The 16,707-nt window shown below is 38.5% G+C and overlaps 1 protein-coding gene across 2 annotated transcripts in view; it reads left to right on the top strand.

Annotated features, from left to right (window-relative positions):
- Window positions 1-9,956, top strand: part of zgc:103559 (Allantoinase, mitochondrial) — a 62,692-nt gene extending 52,736 nt beyond the window's left edge. For both annotated transcript variants that reach the window (XM_028794773.2, XM_028794774.2), the window contains exons 9-11: window positions 1,286-1,458; window positions 8,123-8,155; window positions 9,353-9,956. In XM_028794773.2, coding sequence (XP_028650606.2) covers window positions 1,286-1,458; window positions 8,123-8,155; window positions 9,353-9,478 — 332 coding nt within the window. In that variant the 3' untranslated portion in view covers window positions 9,479-9,956. The remainder of the gene's footprint in view (window positions 1-1,285; window positions 1,459-8,122; window positions 8,156-9,352) is intronic.
- The last annotated feature ends 6,751 nt before the right edge of the window (window positions 9,957-16,707 follow it).

The raw sequence follows: 16,707 nt of genomic DNA, 5'->3' as shown, positions 1-16,707 counted from the left end.
GTGAGAGATGAAGTCAAGATATACCATGGAGTTAAATTAATCTAATCACTAGATTGCAGCCTCAAAGCAGTTCACCTCAAACTCACATTTGCTACTACTTTAAATACAATTTAGTAAAATTCTTGGATAATGCCACAGGCCATTTGTAGGAGTGATAGCACAGAAGAGATTACTCATTGGAAGACTCTGCTCATCTGCAGTGAGATTTGGGATATAAATAGCAATTAAGAAGACTTCATCTGGGGGATTTCATCTTTATGTAGGAAGGAAAAAAAGGAAAAGAGTGAAGTTTAATTCAAGAGAAGAAACTTAAAGGTTAATTAGGGCTTAATTGCATTGCAGCAACTTATTTAGCTAATATTTTCATTCAAAGTTTCCTAAAGTCACACATGAAGAGCTTAATTTTTTCAATGTTGGAGTAGAGGCATGTATAGAAACTTATTCAGAGTTAGAGAGTGAGCATATTTTGTAATTTAAAATTCCATGCTTTATTGTGATTACCCACTACAGTTAACACTACTGTACACACTAAATAAAAGCAAGAAGACTACACCAACCAATGCTGCAAACCAGATTAAGCTGACTTTTTGCCTCAGTCTTGTAAACCTACACCACTTGTTTTTACTTCAGCATGTATCAAGAGGGGGGGCGGCACGGTGGCGCAGTGGTAGCGCTGCTGCCTTACGGTAAGGAGACCTGGGTTCACTTCCCAGGTCCACCCTGCATGGAGTTTGCATGTTCTCCCCGTGTCTGCATGGGTTTCCTCCCACGGTCCAAAGACATGCAGGTTAGGTGCATTGGTAATCCTAAATTGTGCTTGGTGTGTGTGTGTCCTGTGGTGGGTTGGCGCCCTGCCCGGGATTGGTTCCTGCCTTGTGCCCTGGGATTGGCTCCAACAGTACCCCCGTGACCCTGTGTTCAGATTTAGCGAGTTGGAAAATGGATGGATGTATCAAGAGATTGAGGGGAAAAAAGTTGGGAAAGAAATGAGAATCACTCCAAATCTTAATTTTCTGCCTGACAGGAACTTGTCAATTAAGCATCCTTCAACTTTACATCATGTTCACAGTGTGGCTAACTATAATGTAAATATCACTTTTAAACAAGCACATTAGTAATGTATTCAGCTTGTGGACCATGAGACTAACAATCTTGGCATTTGTACGGCCCTTGCATTGCCCTCATTAAACATACTACATTTCTAACAAAAAATAAAATATACATTCACTGACCTTCACTGTGGCTGAAGCACTTACAGCAATATTAGATTATGTCTCATTTGTAGGACTTCCTTTGTTCTGGACCTCAGCGAAGAAGAGGGGATTTTCTCTTCAGGATGTAGTGATGCTGTTATGCCAGAAGCCTGCTGAGCTCTCTTCTCTTGCCAGCAGGAAGGCGTCTCTTCTACCTGGCTACGATGCTGATATTGTCATTTGGGACCCAGACAAGGAGTATGAAGTAAGGCTTAATGATGGAATCTAAACTTAACTTTGTTTTTTGTCACTATTAATTTCCCTTTATCTTCTAGCTTTATTGTTATTCTGTATGTTAGTACTTGTCCTATATAACTTTGCTGACAGCTTGTTTTAGGACTGGTTATATGACAAGTAAAGGAGAAGAAAACATTTATCTATTTAGTGAGCTGACTCAAAATGTTTTGTTGGATACCTAATTTCACACATAACGCTCCACTGAAGCTGATGGCATAATGCATAAATAATGAGACAATCTATATATATTTTTTTTTAACTTATTTTCATGCTCACATGAGAGGTAGAATTGGAGCCTGTCCTCAGATTATCAAGAGAATGGTATGAATCAAGCTAATTAGAAATGCCAGTTTGTTATAAGACACAGAAACATTTGTTCCAGGGCTACTTTACATTTAACCCCAGCTATGAATCTTTGTTTTGTGGTTGAAAACTAGAGAGGCCACAGAAATCCCATTCAAGCTGAGAAACAAACAAGCATCTTGGATCTATGTGGCAGCAGGGCTTAACACCTGATCATAAAGTAAACTTGTTTTGGCATTGTGAGATTTTTTAACTCTTTTGAGACACTCCCCAATGGTGCTGCACGCTGAAATGCAACTGACGCATCTGTTGAGGGTTGCTTGTCCATTGCTGAGGCAGCGACAGGTTCACAGTGCCACCAAGGCAACTACACGTTCACAGCCTCCTCGTGTAACATGTCTCTCCCCCAATGGATGATGCAGAGAATATGGTAGTTCCCATTTCAATAAATACCCTAACTGGTCCTGTTTTGACTGGAATAAAATTGATTTTCTTGAATCTTTTGGACTCAGCATATTTTCTTGTGTGCAGGACAGTGACTTACATGTCACACGGTACCAGGAGTGGGGTCCTGCACCAATGGTCCTCAGCTGGCACACAATGCTCCTTTTCCATTAGAACCAGAGGAGGTTCCGGCGGTACCCTTGCTGGTCCCAGAAATGTACTGGTGAGGATGGCTCCCATGGACAACCCCGAGTGTTTCCTATTCTGTTTTGAACGTACTGCATTGTGCTGCATTGATGTGCTGTAGCAAGAGAGGATGGGCAGCTATTATGGCCCCCTTTTTGATTGGGGAGGCCCTACACATCCTGCAAAACCATCCTCCTGAAAGACTTGATGATTATGACTTCCGGAAGCAACAGATCCTCCTCCGTACGGCTCTTAGCCCTTTGGCCAAGGGACATCAGTTTAGGATGTGGCAGATTGCTTCAGATCGCCCCATTTATGGACAGATCCCGGACTTAGTGGAACTTGATCCAAAGTTGGTTTTGTGGAGACACCTTTGAGCGCATTGTGGACAAGCTCGCCATTGAAGCAGTCTTGGCAGGCATAAACAAAGACCTTCAATTAAATGCTCTGAAACAAGGTCCACTCACTGCTAGCCCTGACCTGCAGACTGGAGGGCACCCAAGTCACCTAGAAACAGAGGGGCTATCTTCTGTCCAACCAAAGCAGCCATGGGTTGCAGCCTCTGCATCCACCTCATCCTTGCTTTTTCTCAGAGATGTCTGCTGGCTCAGCCTGCATCGATTTTTCTCGTTCAGACCCAGGCTCCAAGAGTCACAGACACCACTGCTGAGGGGATACAAACCAACACCACAGGCAGAAGGCGCTTCGTATGAACTCCACAGCTGAGATTGAATACAGGTGCTTTCACTGTGATCAACTGGGGCATCAGGCTTATAAATGCCACTTGTCGCCTGCACGGTCAATGGACTTCAGTCTGGCCCAGGTATGTGGGTTACAGGTTTTCCCCAGGGGGTTAAAAAGAGATCTTAAAATTATCTATTTTTAAGTTGAAATCCTGGCCCTGTTGGACTTTGGTAGTGACCTCTGCATAATCTGTTGTGACTTGCTCCGGCTGACTCCTTACACAAAGATCGACCAGGTGAGCATTTGCTGTGTTCATGGTGATGTTAACGAATATGAGACTATTTCACTCCCACTGAAATTTAAAGGAAGGAACTTTAAAATTTGGACTGCTATATCAGATAATTCACCCTGGCCTTCTTTTCATATGGAAGAGAAATGCTCCCTATTCCCACATGTCCTAGCCAACTTCAGTGCACTGCTGTCTGTAGTTGAGAAGGAAGGGTTCACCACTGTCAAGGTTGGCCAAGAAGCTGGCTTAGAGTCTGAACCTGAACCTTTGTTCAGTGAGGTAGGGGCCGAGGCCTCACCTGAGAGTCCGGAACAATTGGATGGCTCTTCGAATCAGACACTCACACCTTCAATCTCTGCAAGCCAGCCAGCAGCTATGTACCTCGGAGAAACAATGGCTAGAGAAGAGCAGGGTGCTGCGTTGGGCCCTGGGTAAGCGGGTGCTGACACTCCGACAGAGTTTGCACACCTGGAGCTGAGATGTGGACCAGTTTTGTAGAGCCTGACCCAACTGTCAAGTTGTTTTCACTCATAGACCTGCTGGGGTGTCCTTCTCACCGATGCCCTTTTTGGATGTCCCTTTTTGGAGGGTTGGGTTAGATATTGTGGGCCCACTTCCCAAGAGTGAGAATGGTTATCAGTACATACGAGTGTTGTTTGATTATGCAACAAGGTTTCTCAAGGTGGCCGCTCTGCAGAAGGCCTGTAAATTATAAAGTCAGGATTCCTGGACAACGAAAGCCTGCCCAAATTTTACATGTGAATCTTTTGAATGAGTGGCATGAGCCCCAGGAGGTGTTGGCTACATTAGTAGCAATCTCTCAGACAGAGGTTACTATTGGTGACAGTTAGATTGACACCCAGAAGGCAGAGTTGCTGTTGCTGATCGGAAGGTACTCAGATGTCCTTTCAGCCATACCCAGCCGGACAGAAATCGAACACAGGATCATATTGGAAGCTAGTGTTAAAGTACGTGAGGAGGTGAGGCAAATGGTCAAACTGGGTGTAACTTGCGAAAGTAAAAATGGGTAGCGAAGCCCCATTGTTCTGGTCACAAAATTGGATGGCTTGGTTCTGTTCTGTAAAGATTTCAGACATTGGATGCCTACTTGATGCCGTGTATTGATGACTTGTGTTAGAAACTCGGACAAGCCTCATATATTTCCACCCTAGATCTCACAAAGGGGTAATGCACCTCTGGAGGAGTCCAGTTGCAAGAAAGTCTGCTCTCTCAGTGTTTCAATGGGGAGGAACATTACGTTTCTGAGCAGTAAGTGGCTCCCCAGAGAACAAAATTACTCCACTATTGAGAAAGAATGTTTGACTTTTAAGTGGGTGGTGGAGACCCTCGGCTACTACTTATGGGGTCTGTGGTTTCTTATTTGTCTTATTATTATTTTTAAGGTGTGCTTGAGTGTAGCAATCATAACCTACATGTCTTTTTCCATATGAACAACTGTCAACCTACTTTTGCCCATCTCTGGGTGGAATCCTGTTGTGACTAAATTCAATAGACCATTAAAATATTTTATTATACTGAAATTTCATCATAGTGAAAATGCGTATGCTATTGTGACCGGGGTTGCTGGTGATTCGCCATCTCTAACAGATAGCTCCGTTAGTTGCTGTTCTGCATCTAGTAAACAATAAACTAAGGGCAAAGTATTGGTTATCCTCTGCAGGATCAAACTTACCGTGTAAGGTGCTTGTCGCACAATATTTAGAACATTTAACACTGGGCTTTGACCTGCTCTTCTTCACGCTCTCCTGATCGCTCTTATCCAGTTGCATCTGCCACAGTGGTGAATCTGAGCCGGTGGTATTCTTCTAATCTGAAGATGGGAACTAAAGCAGGACGATTGCATGTGTTGCAGCTTCTCTCTTGTGTGCTTGAGTGCTGAAGTAACAGCTGCTATTTTGAATGAAGTCTTGAGATTGTAAATGCCTTCTCTATACAATAATAAAGTACCTGTTGTGAGGGATGGCCGGCAGTTTATCCCGGCCAACACCCCCAGGCTGCTAGATGGAGTCCTCCCTGCAACATGGAGGTGCCCTGAATTCCCACAGGGCATCATGGACAATGGAGTTCGGCTTCACAGCCCTGCTGGATACTGTGGGGGCCGCCAGGGGACGCTGCAGGGAGGCATGAGTGTTTCTATTATAGCCCGGAAGTACTACCTCGCTGAAGAAAAAGAAGAGTTTTCATCTGACCCAGAAGTGCTATAGAAACACAGACTGAAGGACAGAAGCACTTCCGGGTCAAGGACTATAAAAAGGACTGTGGGAAACCCAGCAGACTGAGCCGGAGTTGGGAGGAAGTGCGACAGAGCTGCTGGGTGGAGAGGAGGATTTATTATTGTATTGATTTATTGTATTATTAGTGAGTATTGTGGAGGTGCTTTGTGCACAATATTACAGAAATTAAATTCATTTCTTATATTTTACCTGGTGTTTGGACGTACTGTCACACTGTATTTTCCTTGAAAACCTGGACTCATGTTCCTATCTCTTGTGCAACTCTGTCACCCAAGCTTGAAAATACCTGTATTAAAAAAAAAAAAAAAAAAAAACAGCGCTTCTTAAACTGCAAAAAATATTTTCTTTGAAAATGAGACATTAGATGTAACTTTTTTTTATAGAAATACAGGTAAAAATACAAAATGCGGACGCTCGGTGGAGCACTGAGTCAGAATTTGGCTATACATGTATGATGTCACTGTAGCTGAGACTGCCTGAGACCTGAAATTTCTAAAATTTTGGTCTAACAAGAAAGAAACAACCTGTTGCAGGGTTCCCAAAACTCAGTAAAACTGTAGCCGCAGCATGTAGTATTTTTTTACATCATATCTTCTTCAGTGGCCATTTCTGGTCGAAAAAAAATGTTCATTATACTTCATTAAAACAATATTTATTAAATATGATGTTGTATGAACATTTATTCAGGCCAACAAAAAAATATTTGTTATTCTGAAAATGTTGTTACTTTGGTATTTGCTATAAAGAGATTTGACCTGTATATATACACACAGTTCAGCCCTTGTGATTCATGAGCTGATGATTAAATGATCTGTCTATTTGTGGGGCTATAAGTAATAATTAAATTGAAATTATGTTGCAAGTTTTGCAACCGATTGTAGAAAACCATAGATAATGCTGTAGCTGTGCTACTTAAATGGACTGAAGATCCCAGCAGTCCTCAGACTACTGTGCCATTAGGAGCTTTAGCGGTTGCTGCAAGGGCTGCTGCATGAAACGTTATGATCCACAATTTTTAAAAGGGATCCATAAGATTGTTGGGTGTGTTTTTGTTTCAATACTTTACTTCTTCATTGTAATACAATTGGACTCATTGGATTACAGTTTTCTCTGGATTTAATTTCTTGTCCTGTGCCCAGTTTTTCTTGTAATTTTGTCTGGGTTGGAAACGTCTTTGCCTGGGGAGCATTCCCAACTTTTACAAATCTTCACTTACATCAACATCACGATAGAACAAAATTTTGAATAACTTTAAGGAGACTATTGACAGAGGATTTCATTTTATAACTACACCAACTGCATTATGTCACGAGTGTTTATAATTTATCATTTTGTGCTGTTTTGTTGAATTTCTTTTGTATTTGTAATTGTATCTGTAATATTAATCATTTACTACCATAAATATACACACAAATGTATTATAAGTAAAATTATGTAAAAAGTTACATTTGACTAAGGAACTTTGGAACTATGCACTGTGTCTGAGGGACGCCATTCATCTTTGTCTCAGGAGCTAGCCTCATTCATGTGATTTGCTTGTGCAGTGATCATTCTATCTAACATTTCTTACAACTTTGTGAATCTTAGGACCTAAAGATAACTGTATATCGCAAAAGATAACTGTGTATGCGTTGTTTTTTATTTATACTGCTGGTTTGCTTCATTGAATATTAAATATGCGCTATTATTGAATGTAATGTAAATTTTATATTGGGGCACCAAAGAAAAAGAGGTTGCTGAGGTTTGAAAAGAGTCCAGAATTCTTTCAAGGAATTAACATTTGATTCCTATCCTGCAAGTATTGGACAATGTCTATTTAAAGTTGAGGTGAAGAAGGGCTGGAAGACGACCTGCTGTTCACTCTGGGATTGTATCCATATTGCCCTCCTGCAAGATCTAGCCCATCATGGGCAACATAGGAATATGGTCTGTATGGTCATCAAACACCAGAGGGATGCCCTAACCTCATGTCCCATTTGCCAAATTGGGCCAAAATTTGCCCTTAAAGTCACTCTTGGATTTGGCTGGAAATTACATAAAAGAAGGGGTCTGAAGTTGCTCCTTTTACCGTGGAGCTAGTTGAGAGGATTAGCAGTACATATAAAATGCAGGAAAGCTGATAAAAGGAAGAAGTAAAGACCATGGTTATGCTAGAGTGTGAATGAAAGAAGACATAAAATAAGAAAGCAGTGCTTGGGTGTGGTACTTGACAAGTGAGCATATGACTAAAGAATTCCATTAGAGTCATAGTGCAGCCATCTGTGAAGGTTAAGTAGCTTTATAGTATTAATCATCTTTGTTCTCCAATTAGAAATTTTTGTCTTGATTAATTATTTTAAACAAACACACCAGTTTTGTTACATCCACCTTGGACTACCTGGTATTAGTTTGGACAAATGTTCTCCATTTAACAACTGTTAAAAAATATTTGCATTAAAGTTTGACTAACTTTCTTTCTCAACTCATTTCAGATAACTGAAGAATGTGTTCATCATAAGAACAAGGTAGTGTATATCTGCATTGACTTCAATTGTATGCAAAATATTTTTTGCAATAACCAAAAAATATTGAAATAAATGCTGCAAAAATAAAAAATACAAATGTTAATGCACATACTTTCTTCAAGTAAGTGTTTTGAAACTATTGACAGAACAAGTTAATAGGGAAGCTAATATAGTCATTCTTTTAAAAAAACATCTTTAAATAAAATCACAGTCTCAAAATTAATTAAACAATCTTAATCCCCTGTGATACTGAATTGGATTATGGGGATTAAATAATGATGGTTAATTACATTATAGTAAAATAATCAAATTACATCATAATTGTTGTATGTGTATGTAAATACTGTGTAAATGTATATAACCTGCCTGAAGAAGGAGCCTCAGTTACCTCGAAATCTTGCACATTGTAATCTGTTCAGTTAGCCAATAAAAGGTGTCATTTTGTTTGACTTCTCATTGCACACATTCCATTTTAAATTGTATGCCTATACCGGGGTCAGCATTTTCACTCTGGGATGGGGAAAAAAATTCTTATATATACTTATGCAGCCATCAGGAGAATGTGCTAGTGTTCCATACAGATAGTGACTAGGCTGATATTCATACCTACTCACCTAAAAGTGTCAAATAGCAGCGCTATACACTGTGCCACAGTGTTGTCCCACTGCAAAATGTTTCTTTTTTTTCCTTTTCATCTCATCCTTATATTAAAAAAAAAAAAAAAACTTTTCAGCAAGGCCCACGCTCTAACATCCCAAGATCTTTATTACAATTTTTATTATTTATTATGATCATTGGACGCTAAGTTACTCACTGTACCTAAATACAGGTTAGTAACTATGGGTGGCAGAGCTTTCAATATGATAGCCCCTAAAATATTGGAATTCTCTCCCTCTCAGCCTTCGCGTGGAAAAATCTATTATTAATTTCAAACTTCTGTTAAAAACACCTCTTTTCAATGAGTATTATTCTTTTTCTTGTATGTAATTTCCACTGTCTTGTTAATGTGTGCATTGAATTGTAAAGTGTCCTTGAGTGTATGAAAGGCGCTACATAAATAAAACGTATTATTTATTATTACATGCATAAAATGCTAATGTGTTACTCTTACAAAGTGTTCTCAGTTCTTTTATTTTTTTTTAAATTTGCTATGTCTTTCTGTCCATGTAATCAATTGCATTGTTTTTTTTTTTAAAGCTCACCCCATATCTCGGCTGTAAACTGCATGGAGAAGTGATAGCAACCATCGTGGCAGGAAAAATTACATATATCAAAGGACAGTTTGCACCTGAACCACCTGGACAGCTTCTCTTTGTGAAATGATTTAAATTTTTATTTGGTAACATAGTAAACATCATCTGATGCAAGATTAATTAAAATAGTTATTATTTTTTTCTTTAACTAGCTTTTTAGTCCAATATTAGGAAGTCATGTTAATTCTTCACTTGGTTGTTAATATATTCACTCAAGCACATTTTAAGCATGCCTTTGAAAGAACATGTCCCCAGATTGTTGGTAGAGTTATAATCAATTTGATTTGTCTTTCTGTACTTTTAGCCATCTTTAATGTACTTCCTATGTATGTCCATTACAGAGTAAAATGTACTTTTAAAATAGTTGTGAATGGCACCAAGTCAGTATCTCACTAACTACTATTTCTAACCACTGTTGCCCAGGGGTGCCAGTCCATTTGCTGTGTATGTAAGGGCTGTTATAAAATTTAATGCAGTGACTTGCTGACTGCGCAAATATTAAAAAAAAAAAATGATAAAAAATAAAATGCATATATTTTACTTTCAAAGTTATGCAAGGTCTAATAATATTTCAGTTGTAAGGTGTTGGATTGAAAATGATTAAGCTTATTTAAAAACAAACTGGTATTTGTTTCTGTTTACTAAAACCTATTAATTAAATCCAGGGCTATTTGAACATGAGCTCAATCTGGAACAAACCTGGAAAAGGTTTCACCCATCACAGGACATGCTTATTTACACACCTAAACTGTACCAGTTCATTTTAAAGTTCACTAGTCAGCTTAACCTGCATATCTTTGGGATGTTGGGGAAGCAATTTGGGGAAAAATACCTGCAGGCATGGAGGGCAGTCTTGTAACGTTATGAGACAGCAGCACAAAGCACCACTCTATCTTATTATTTTAAATGTTTAGATTTTTCAGTTATAAAGAGCATTTTTAAAAAGTGACCATGTGTGGGTGTGTATGGTTGTACCTTCTAATGCACCAGGAACCGCTTATAGCCTTATTGTTTCTTGTGACCATTCTTAGAAGATAGATTTTGCTTTCAATAACCCTGACCTAGATGAATACATTAATATACTGGATAGTTTGTTTTTATTATAATATTCTTCATAGCAGATGAGGTTATAAAGATGAATATATATTAAAAAATAAGGCACACCAACTATCACATTAAGTATATAAAAACAAAAATCCACAATGGCAAATATGGAAATCATGTCCGAAAATTGTGTGCCCCTTCCCCCAGGGATCTAACCTGAGACACTGCACCATACAATGCTCTGTCCAGTAACTTCCAGTTCCTCATACCACTTAATTACAGTAAAAAGAGTAGACAGGAGTTAAACATTTATTTATGTATTACAGAGAATAAGCCCACAAATAATAAGCAGAAATGAAATATGCTGGCAAAATAATAATGCTACAACCTTAGTACTAACCATGGCCTTTAAATGGAATAGGGCCTGGCCTCCTCCATATCCATAGATTGAAAGAGCTAGAAATAGTATGGTTTCACAAGGCTCTTCATATTGTGGCTTTGCAGCTCCTGACACACACAACTAACCAGTGAAATAGCTCAAACGCAGTTTCAGACAAAGTTAATCTGGCTCTGGTACTCTTTCTCTCAATGAAAACTCTGGTCAACTCTTCCCCTAACAAAAGAACTTATATGATTTGTTAAGTAGTTAAAGTTCCCAAGTAATATGTGACCCAAAAAGCTACCATGTATTTTTTTATTTTTTTTAAAGTTGGACACTAATTACAAAATACACATTATTAACCTATGTGGTAGGTGATATTCTCTAGTAGCTCTGAAATGGCTTCTTGACATTGCTCAGTTTTCAGTGGCTGTTCACTGGACACCATCCATTTCTCAGATATAAAGTGGGTCTACCCTCTTAAACCACATAATCTATAATTGCTAAACTAATGTTGTACCATCAACAATGCATGTAGACATCAATCCTGTATAATTAAATTTAACAGATTTCAGATATATGTTATTCCTTTCTCCTGTAGCTTTCCTCTGAACAGTCTTCAATCTCCAGGCCAAGTAACCAGTCTCACTCTCAATGTCATAATAATGCCCCTATAAAATGTATGAAAATGTACAGATGATACTTATTATAGGAAAATAAAATATGAGATATAAAACAATCCAAATTTATGTTAATATCTAAAACATGCACACACAAACTAACCCTAAACACACACAGTCAGCCTGTTTCTTTCAGGTATTGGACACCAAAGTGGTATCCAACAAAAGTCAAATTAATTTGCTCTTCCTTCAGCTGTTTCGCCATGATACTGATGCATCGGTACTCAAAACTAGAATGGCATAACAACACTTACATTGCAATGCTTACTGTATAGACAAGCAATCTCCATGTATCCAAAAAATACATTTTGTGTATATACCAAATGACAGATTTACACATGGGCCATTTTTGCTGCAGGTATATTTATCACTAATCTTCTCGTGTGATCATGTAAACTTTTGGTTCTGTCATATTCTCTCTTGATTAAATCCTCATTGACAAAGCCATTCTAGGCAATTTACTGTATATGAGCAGCTTCATCATTCTCTCTCTGCATTTTGTATGATACAGAATCAATTAAAGTCATAGTATCATCATCACTTGAAATCCCAACTCTCTCCAGAGCTCAGAATACTTTCACCACCAAAATTTGCATCTAAATGGGTTGCACTGGAACACGATAGTCTTTTTTTTTTTTTTGGGCCTTTTTCATAATAGACCAAGCAATGTCCTTTTTGTCATGATTTATATTTACAGGTAAGCCACACTGATAACTAATATATTTATAGTTTAAATGAAAGGAGGTAATAAGTATTGGCCTGAGGGAGTTTTATTCAATGCGAAAACAGTGTTAAAATTAACTTAGTGGTAGCTTGTAAAACGCATGTTGAAATGCTCTCCACTTTCATTATTCAGGCAGACTCTAACATCAATTTGGTGTTTGTAGGAAATGAACAAACATCTGAATCTATCTCGGTTCCTGAATTGTCATATACCTTCACATTCCAAATGGGGAGAAAGAACATCTTAATCACTGGCGATTTGTAATGTGGGGCACTTGGGCGCCACACCCCACACCCAAATATTTTTAAATCTCTACTTAAATTAATTAGGTAATGTAAAACAATCATAAAATGTGTTTATTTGCATAATGTACTTGGTTGTCAGTGCATGTCAACATCCATTAAAAACTGGTTTGGACTTGTATTACCGTATATATTTGCATTTAAGTTCTCCCGTGGATAAGCTGGCGCTTGATTTTAACAAATAACTTCTGGTATTTTATAATGCCGGTCGTATAAGTCAAATGCGGAAAACTCACGTTATTGGTCCAAGAGATTATGATATGCTAACACCCACCCGAGAGAGTAACCACGGATCACATGGCCCTTTTTTTTCCCCTATGTATTGTGCCTACAAGACCACATGGTAATACCCGAACTATTCCGAAGCGATGTTTGCACTGTTTTGTGTTTTTTGTATCTTACACCCTCATACACTTTATTGTAAGGGCATCCCTCAACTATGATGGAGTGTTTGACCAGAAGAAAATAAGAAGCAGGTTTTAAATTAAAAGTCATTGAAATGGCGAAAGAAATTAATAACTGCGCTGCTGCAACAAAATTTCATGTGTCTGAGAAACTGGTGTGAGATTAGAGGAAGCAAGAAGATGTTTAAAAAAAAAATGCATTTTTGAACGGGCATAAGTCGGGGTCTAATTTTATGATTGATTTTACGTGTTTCAAGACCCAACTTATACGTGAGTATATACGGTAGTTTAATTTCTCTGTGAATTAAAAAATAATAATTCTGTGTGAATACCTATATTTCTGGAGAGAAGGATGCCGGCCAAATGCGAGTCTATGTTAATTCCTTGATCTTTTGGCAAGCAGGTGACCACAGGTTGCCCTTTAATTGGTTGCTTTCGGATTTTTCCAGGGACACAGTTCTCTGGAAAAACTCCACATTAATTGGTAGACAATTTATATTGTTTTAGGTTTATTTGATCTAATGTGATTGGACAATTGTCGATGCACTATGTTATGTTGATGTCAATGGTTCACAGTTTACACCTGCCTTTAATGTTATGCAACTTCAAATGAGTGAGTGCGACTTTGATGGCATCATCCAGCGGAATTTCAAATATTACAGACAATTTGGTTATTTTTTTAATGAAACGCTATTTCATAAATTGTTCACTTGAAGAAAAAATAAGATAAAGGAGCATAGATCAGACTGACCTGGCTTAAGAATTCATGGATGAGCTTACACAGTTTGTTTCCAGCTCTTGTTATGATAAACAGAGTTGGCTAACTGGGTGGGTTGTAAGTAATGCCATTTTTTGCTTTCCGTTTGCTGTTTGAAAGTGTTGGTACCAAAGCATTGTGGACAATAACAGAGGTGCAAGATCTAAAACATCTTTCTGAAAAATGCAAGCAGCATGAAAGTAGCTGCAGTCGTCTAGACAATAGCATGAGGCTAAATTTTTTGGCAGGCTTAGTATTGCTGAACAGCTAGATGAAGGCTACAAGATTAGCATTAGAAGGCACAACGAAGAGGTCACCAAAAATCGACACATCCTGTGCATAATAATAGATAACCTCAGACACATATCTGTCTTATTAGAATAGTGGTGTACCCTGGGAATGATTTTGGTTACAAAAAGTGTATTACTACAGAAAAGGCTGGGAAAGACTGCTCTAAACAATATTATGTGGCTATTTTTTGGCAGGCTTAGTGAACTGACTCAATTTAATCAGAAAGTAATTGAGAAATTTTCAGACCTGAAGGAAAGGTGTGGATTTTGGCAAAATGGGGAACTGGGAAGGTTGGCAGAGGATTTGACAATTTAGAGATGGATGTAGTATAAAATCTGTGTGACAGGTGCATCTCTTCTCCATATCTAGAGGGCTAGTTATGGGAGGAATAAGGGGACTGTGGATGTCACAAACTGAAGTTTTGGTGTACAGAAGAAATGGGAAAGCTAGCATCAGATTGGGCAGCATGGTGGAAAGGGTAGAATACATTTTAGCCTGGATTTGCCCTGTGGGTCTGTTACTGGACAGGACAAGATGTGCATTAAGACTATGATGAGGACCATGACAACATGTGGAATGACCAGAGACAGACAGAGAGATAAATAGATATGAAATGCACCACAGTGTGGTGTAGTGGTTAAGGCTGTAGACTTTTCAAACCATGAGGTTGTGGATTCAAACCTCGCTACTGACATTGTGTGACCAAGAGCAAGTCACTTGACCTGCCTGTGCTCCAATTGGAAAACCAAAAGAAATGTAACCAATTGCATCCTAAATGTTGTAAGTCACCTTGGATAAAGGCGTCACCCAAATAAGTAAATGTTAATCTATATAACGCATAAGTGTTGCTTAGGTTTACCCCCACCAAAACTGCACTCCCGCCCAAATTTTTTTAACCAGCTGCAACTGGTCATAATTACTACAACACACAAATGAAACAGATCTCATTGTCCTCTTTATATCTGAATGGGAGAACCACACAATTCTTTCAGGATCTCTGCAATTACGATTAACTAAACGGACATACTATATATTGTTGTGACAGTGTAACACAGAACATGAAATTCTGCTCATCTTTTGTGTAACTGTCCCAATTGGGCAACCAGATTGTCACGGTTCCAAACCATTACTCTAATTAGTGTGCTGGAAAGAAAGGAAAAAAAAAAAACACAATCTCCCGAAGGATTGGATTGGTGAGCGAGGTCTCGGTGATCCTCTCCCATGGCGCATCGTACACCTTACTAAAAACGCACCTGAAATCGAAGTCCAAGGTGACCCTTCACGTTTCTCGCACCTGAAAACAGGTATTTTTATTCAATTCCGGGGTACATAACAGCCTAAACGGGTATGTCAAGGTCAAACAGGCGGGATGTCTGGTCACGTATGTATTAACGCAACCGACAGAAATATAAAACGAATAAAATACAAAATTAGTTTTGAGCTACATTTAAAAAGATAAATTAGTTATTCAAATTACATACTACCTGTTAAAGCAGTATACTGTGAAAACTGCCGAAGACGCCAGCTTCGTCTAGATTGTCACCGAAACTTCCACCAAACTTGTACTTCTGATCATCTTGAAACTTCACATTTTTACCCAGAATGCTTGCCGAAGGGAAATCGATTGACGTTAACGCGCATATTGCCATCTTCGATCTCCGCAAACACTGCTTTAAGTCAGGTATTTTAAAGACCATCCGTGTGCAACAATACACGCCTGACTTCTTCGTGGCGTGCAAGTTCAAGTGTAAATGAAATTACATTCTGAAACGACTTACAAGTGTTTCTCCTGTTTTCTTAATTATTCACTCTTCTTAACGGTAGATTCATTTGCGTTTATTTAGGACATCGTCCATTCAGTTGACAAAATTAAACGGGGGATATTACAATTGTGTGAAAGCTTTAACTAAAAGCAGCTGCTTCTATTAGGTTGCTTTGCTGTTTTCAAATACGACTTTGTGGTCACTCGTTGGCTAAACAAACATTTTTTGTCTTAATTAGCGTTCCGCATTTCTGCAACTACTTCCAAAACTCACAATGTATATGTGAGGGGACCTAAACATTCATACCTAAGTTATCCTGTGGAATATCACATCCGATGTTTTCCCTACCAGCTAGCAAGCCTAAAATAATTTATAAAATTACATTGATTGAGTTAAGCACTGTACCTTGTTAACAAGTAAATAATCCACCGTAAAAAATGTGCTGTTTTACGTAAAACTTACCTAACACTATCCAACGAAGTGTTTAAATATTTGTTACAAGCAGCATCAGAGAACTAGCGCCTGTATTCCTGAGTTGTGGGCGGAGCTTCATATTAAGATTGATGCACCACGAACTACTATTAGGACACAATGAAAATGAGCTCAGTTTTCCAATAATAATAGTGTCAAAATGACTAACATGATTGTTACAGTGACTTATTTATCTATTTTTTTTTAAATTGTTGACACTGCGCTTTTTTCTGTGATCAACACTCTTTCATTCCTCAGATTTCACTGTGTATGCTAACTTAAGACCAATGCCTTGAATTTTTCTTTTCATATAACCCCTGCACTCATTCTTGCAAAGCTCTACTTTCACAGGGCACTAATCTGGCCAATAAAATATAGAGAAGGCATGCATGATAAACACCTGTTTTAGTGGTTAATAATTGGACAGGTTGGGTAACTCTACAAACTTGCCATATGGGATTAATTAGTATCAGTAGTCTTGTTA

The sequence above is a fragment of the Erpetoichthys calabaricus genome, chromosome 2, assembly GCF_900747795.2.
Source record: "Erpetoichthys calabaricus chromosome 2, fErpCal1.3, whole genome shotgun sequence".
NCBI classification, from domain to species: Eukaryota; Metazoa; Chordata; class Cladistia; order Polypteriformes; family Polypteridae; genus Erpetoichthys; species Erpetoichthys calabaricus.
This window is presented reverse-complemented; position numbering and strand designations above follow the sequence as displayed.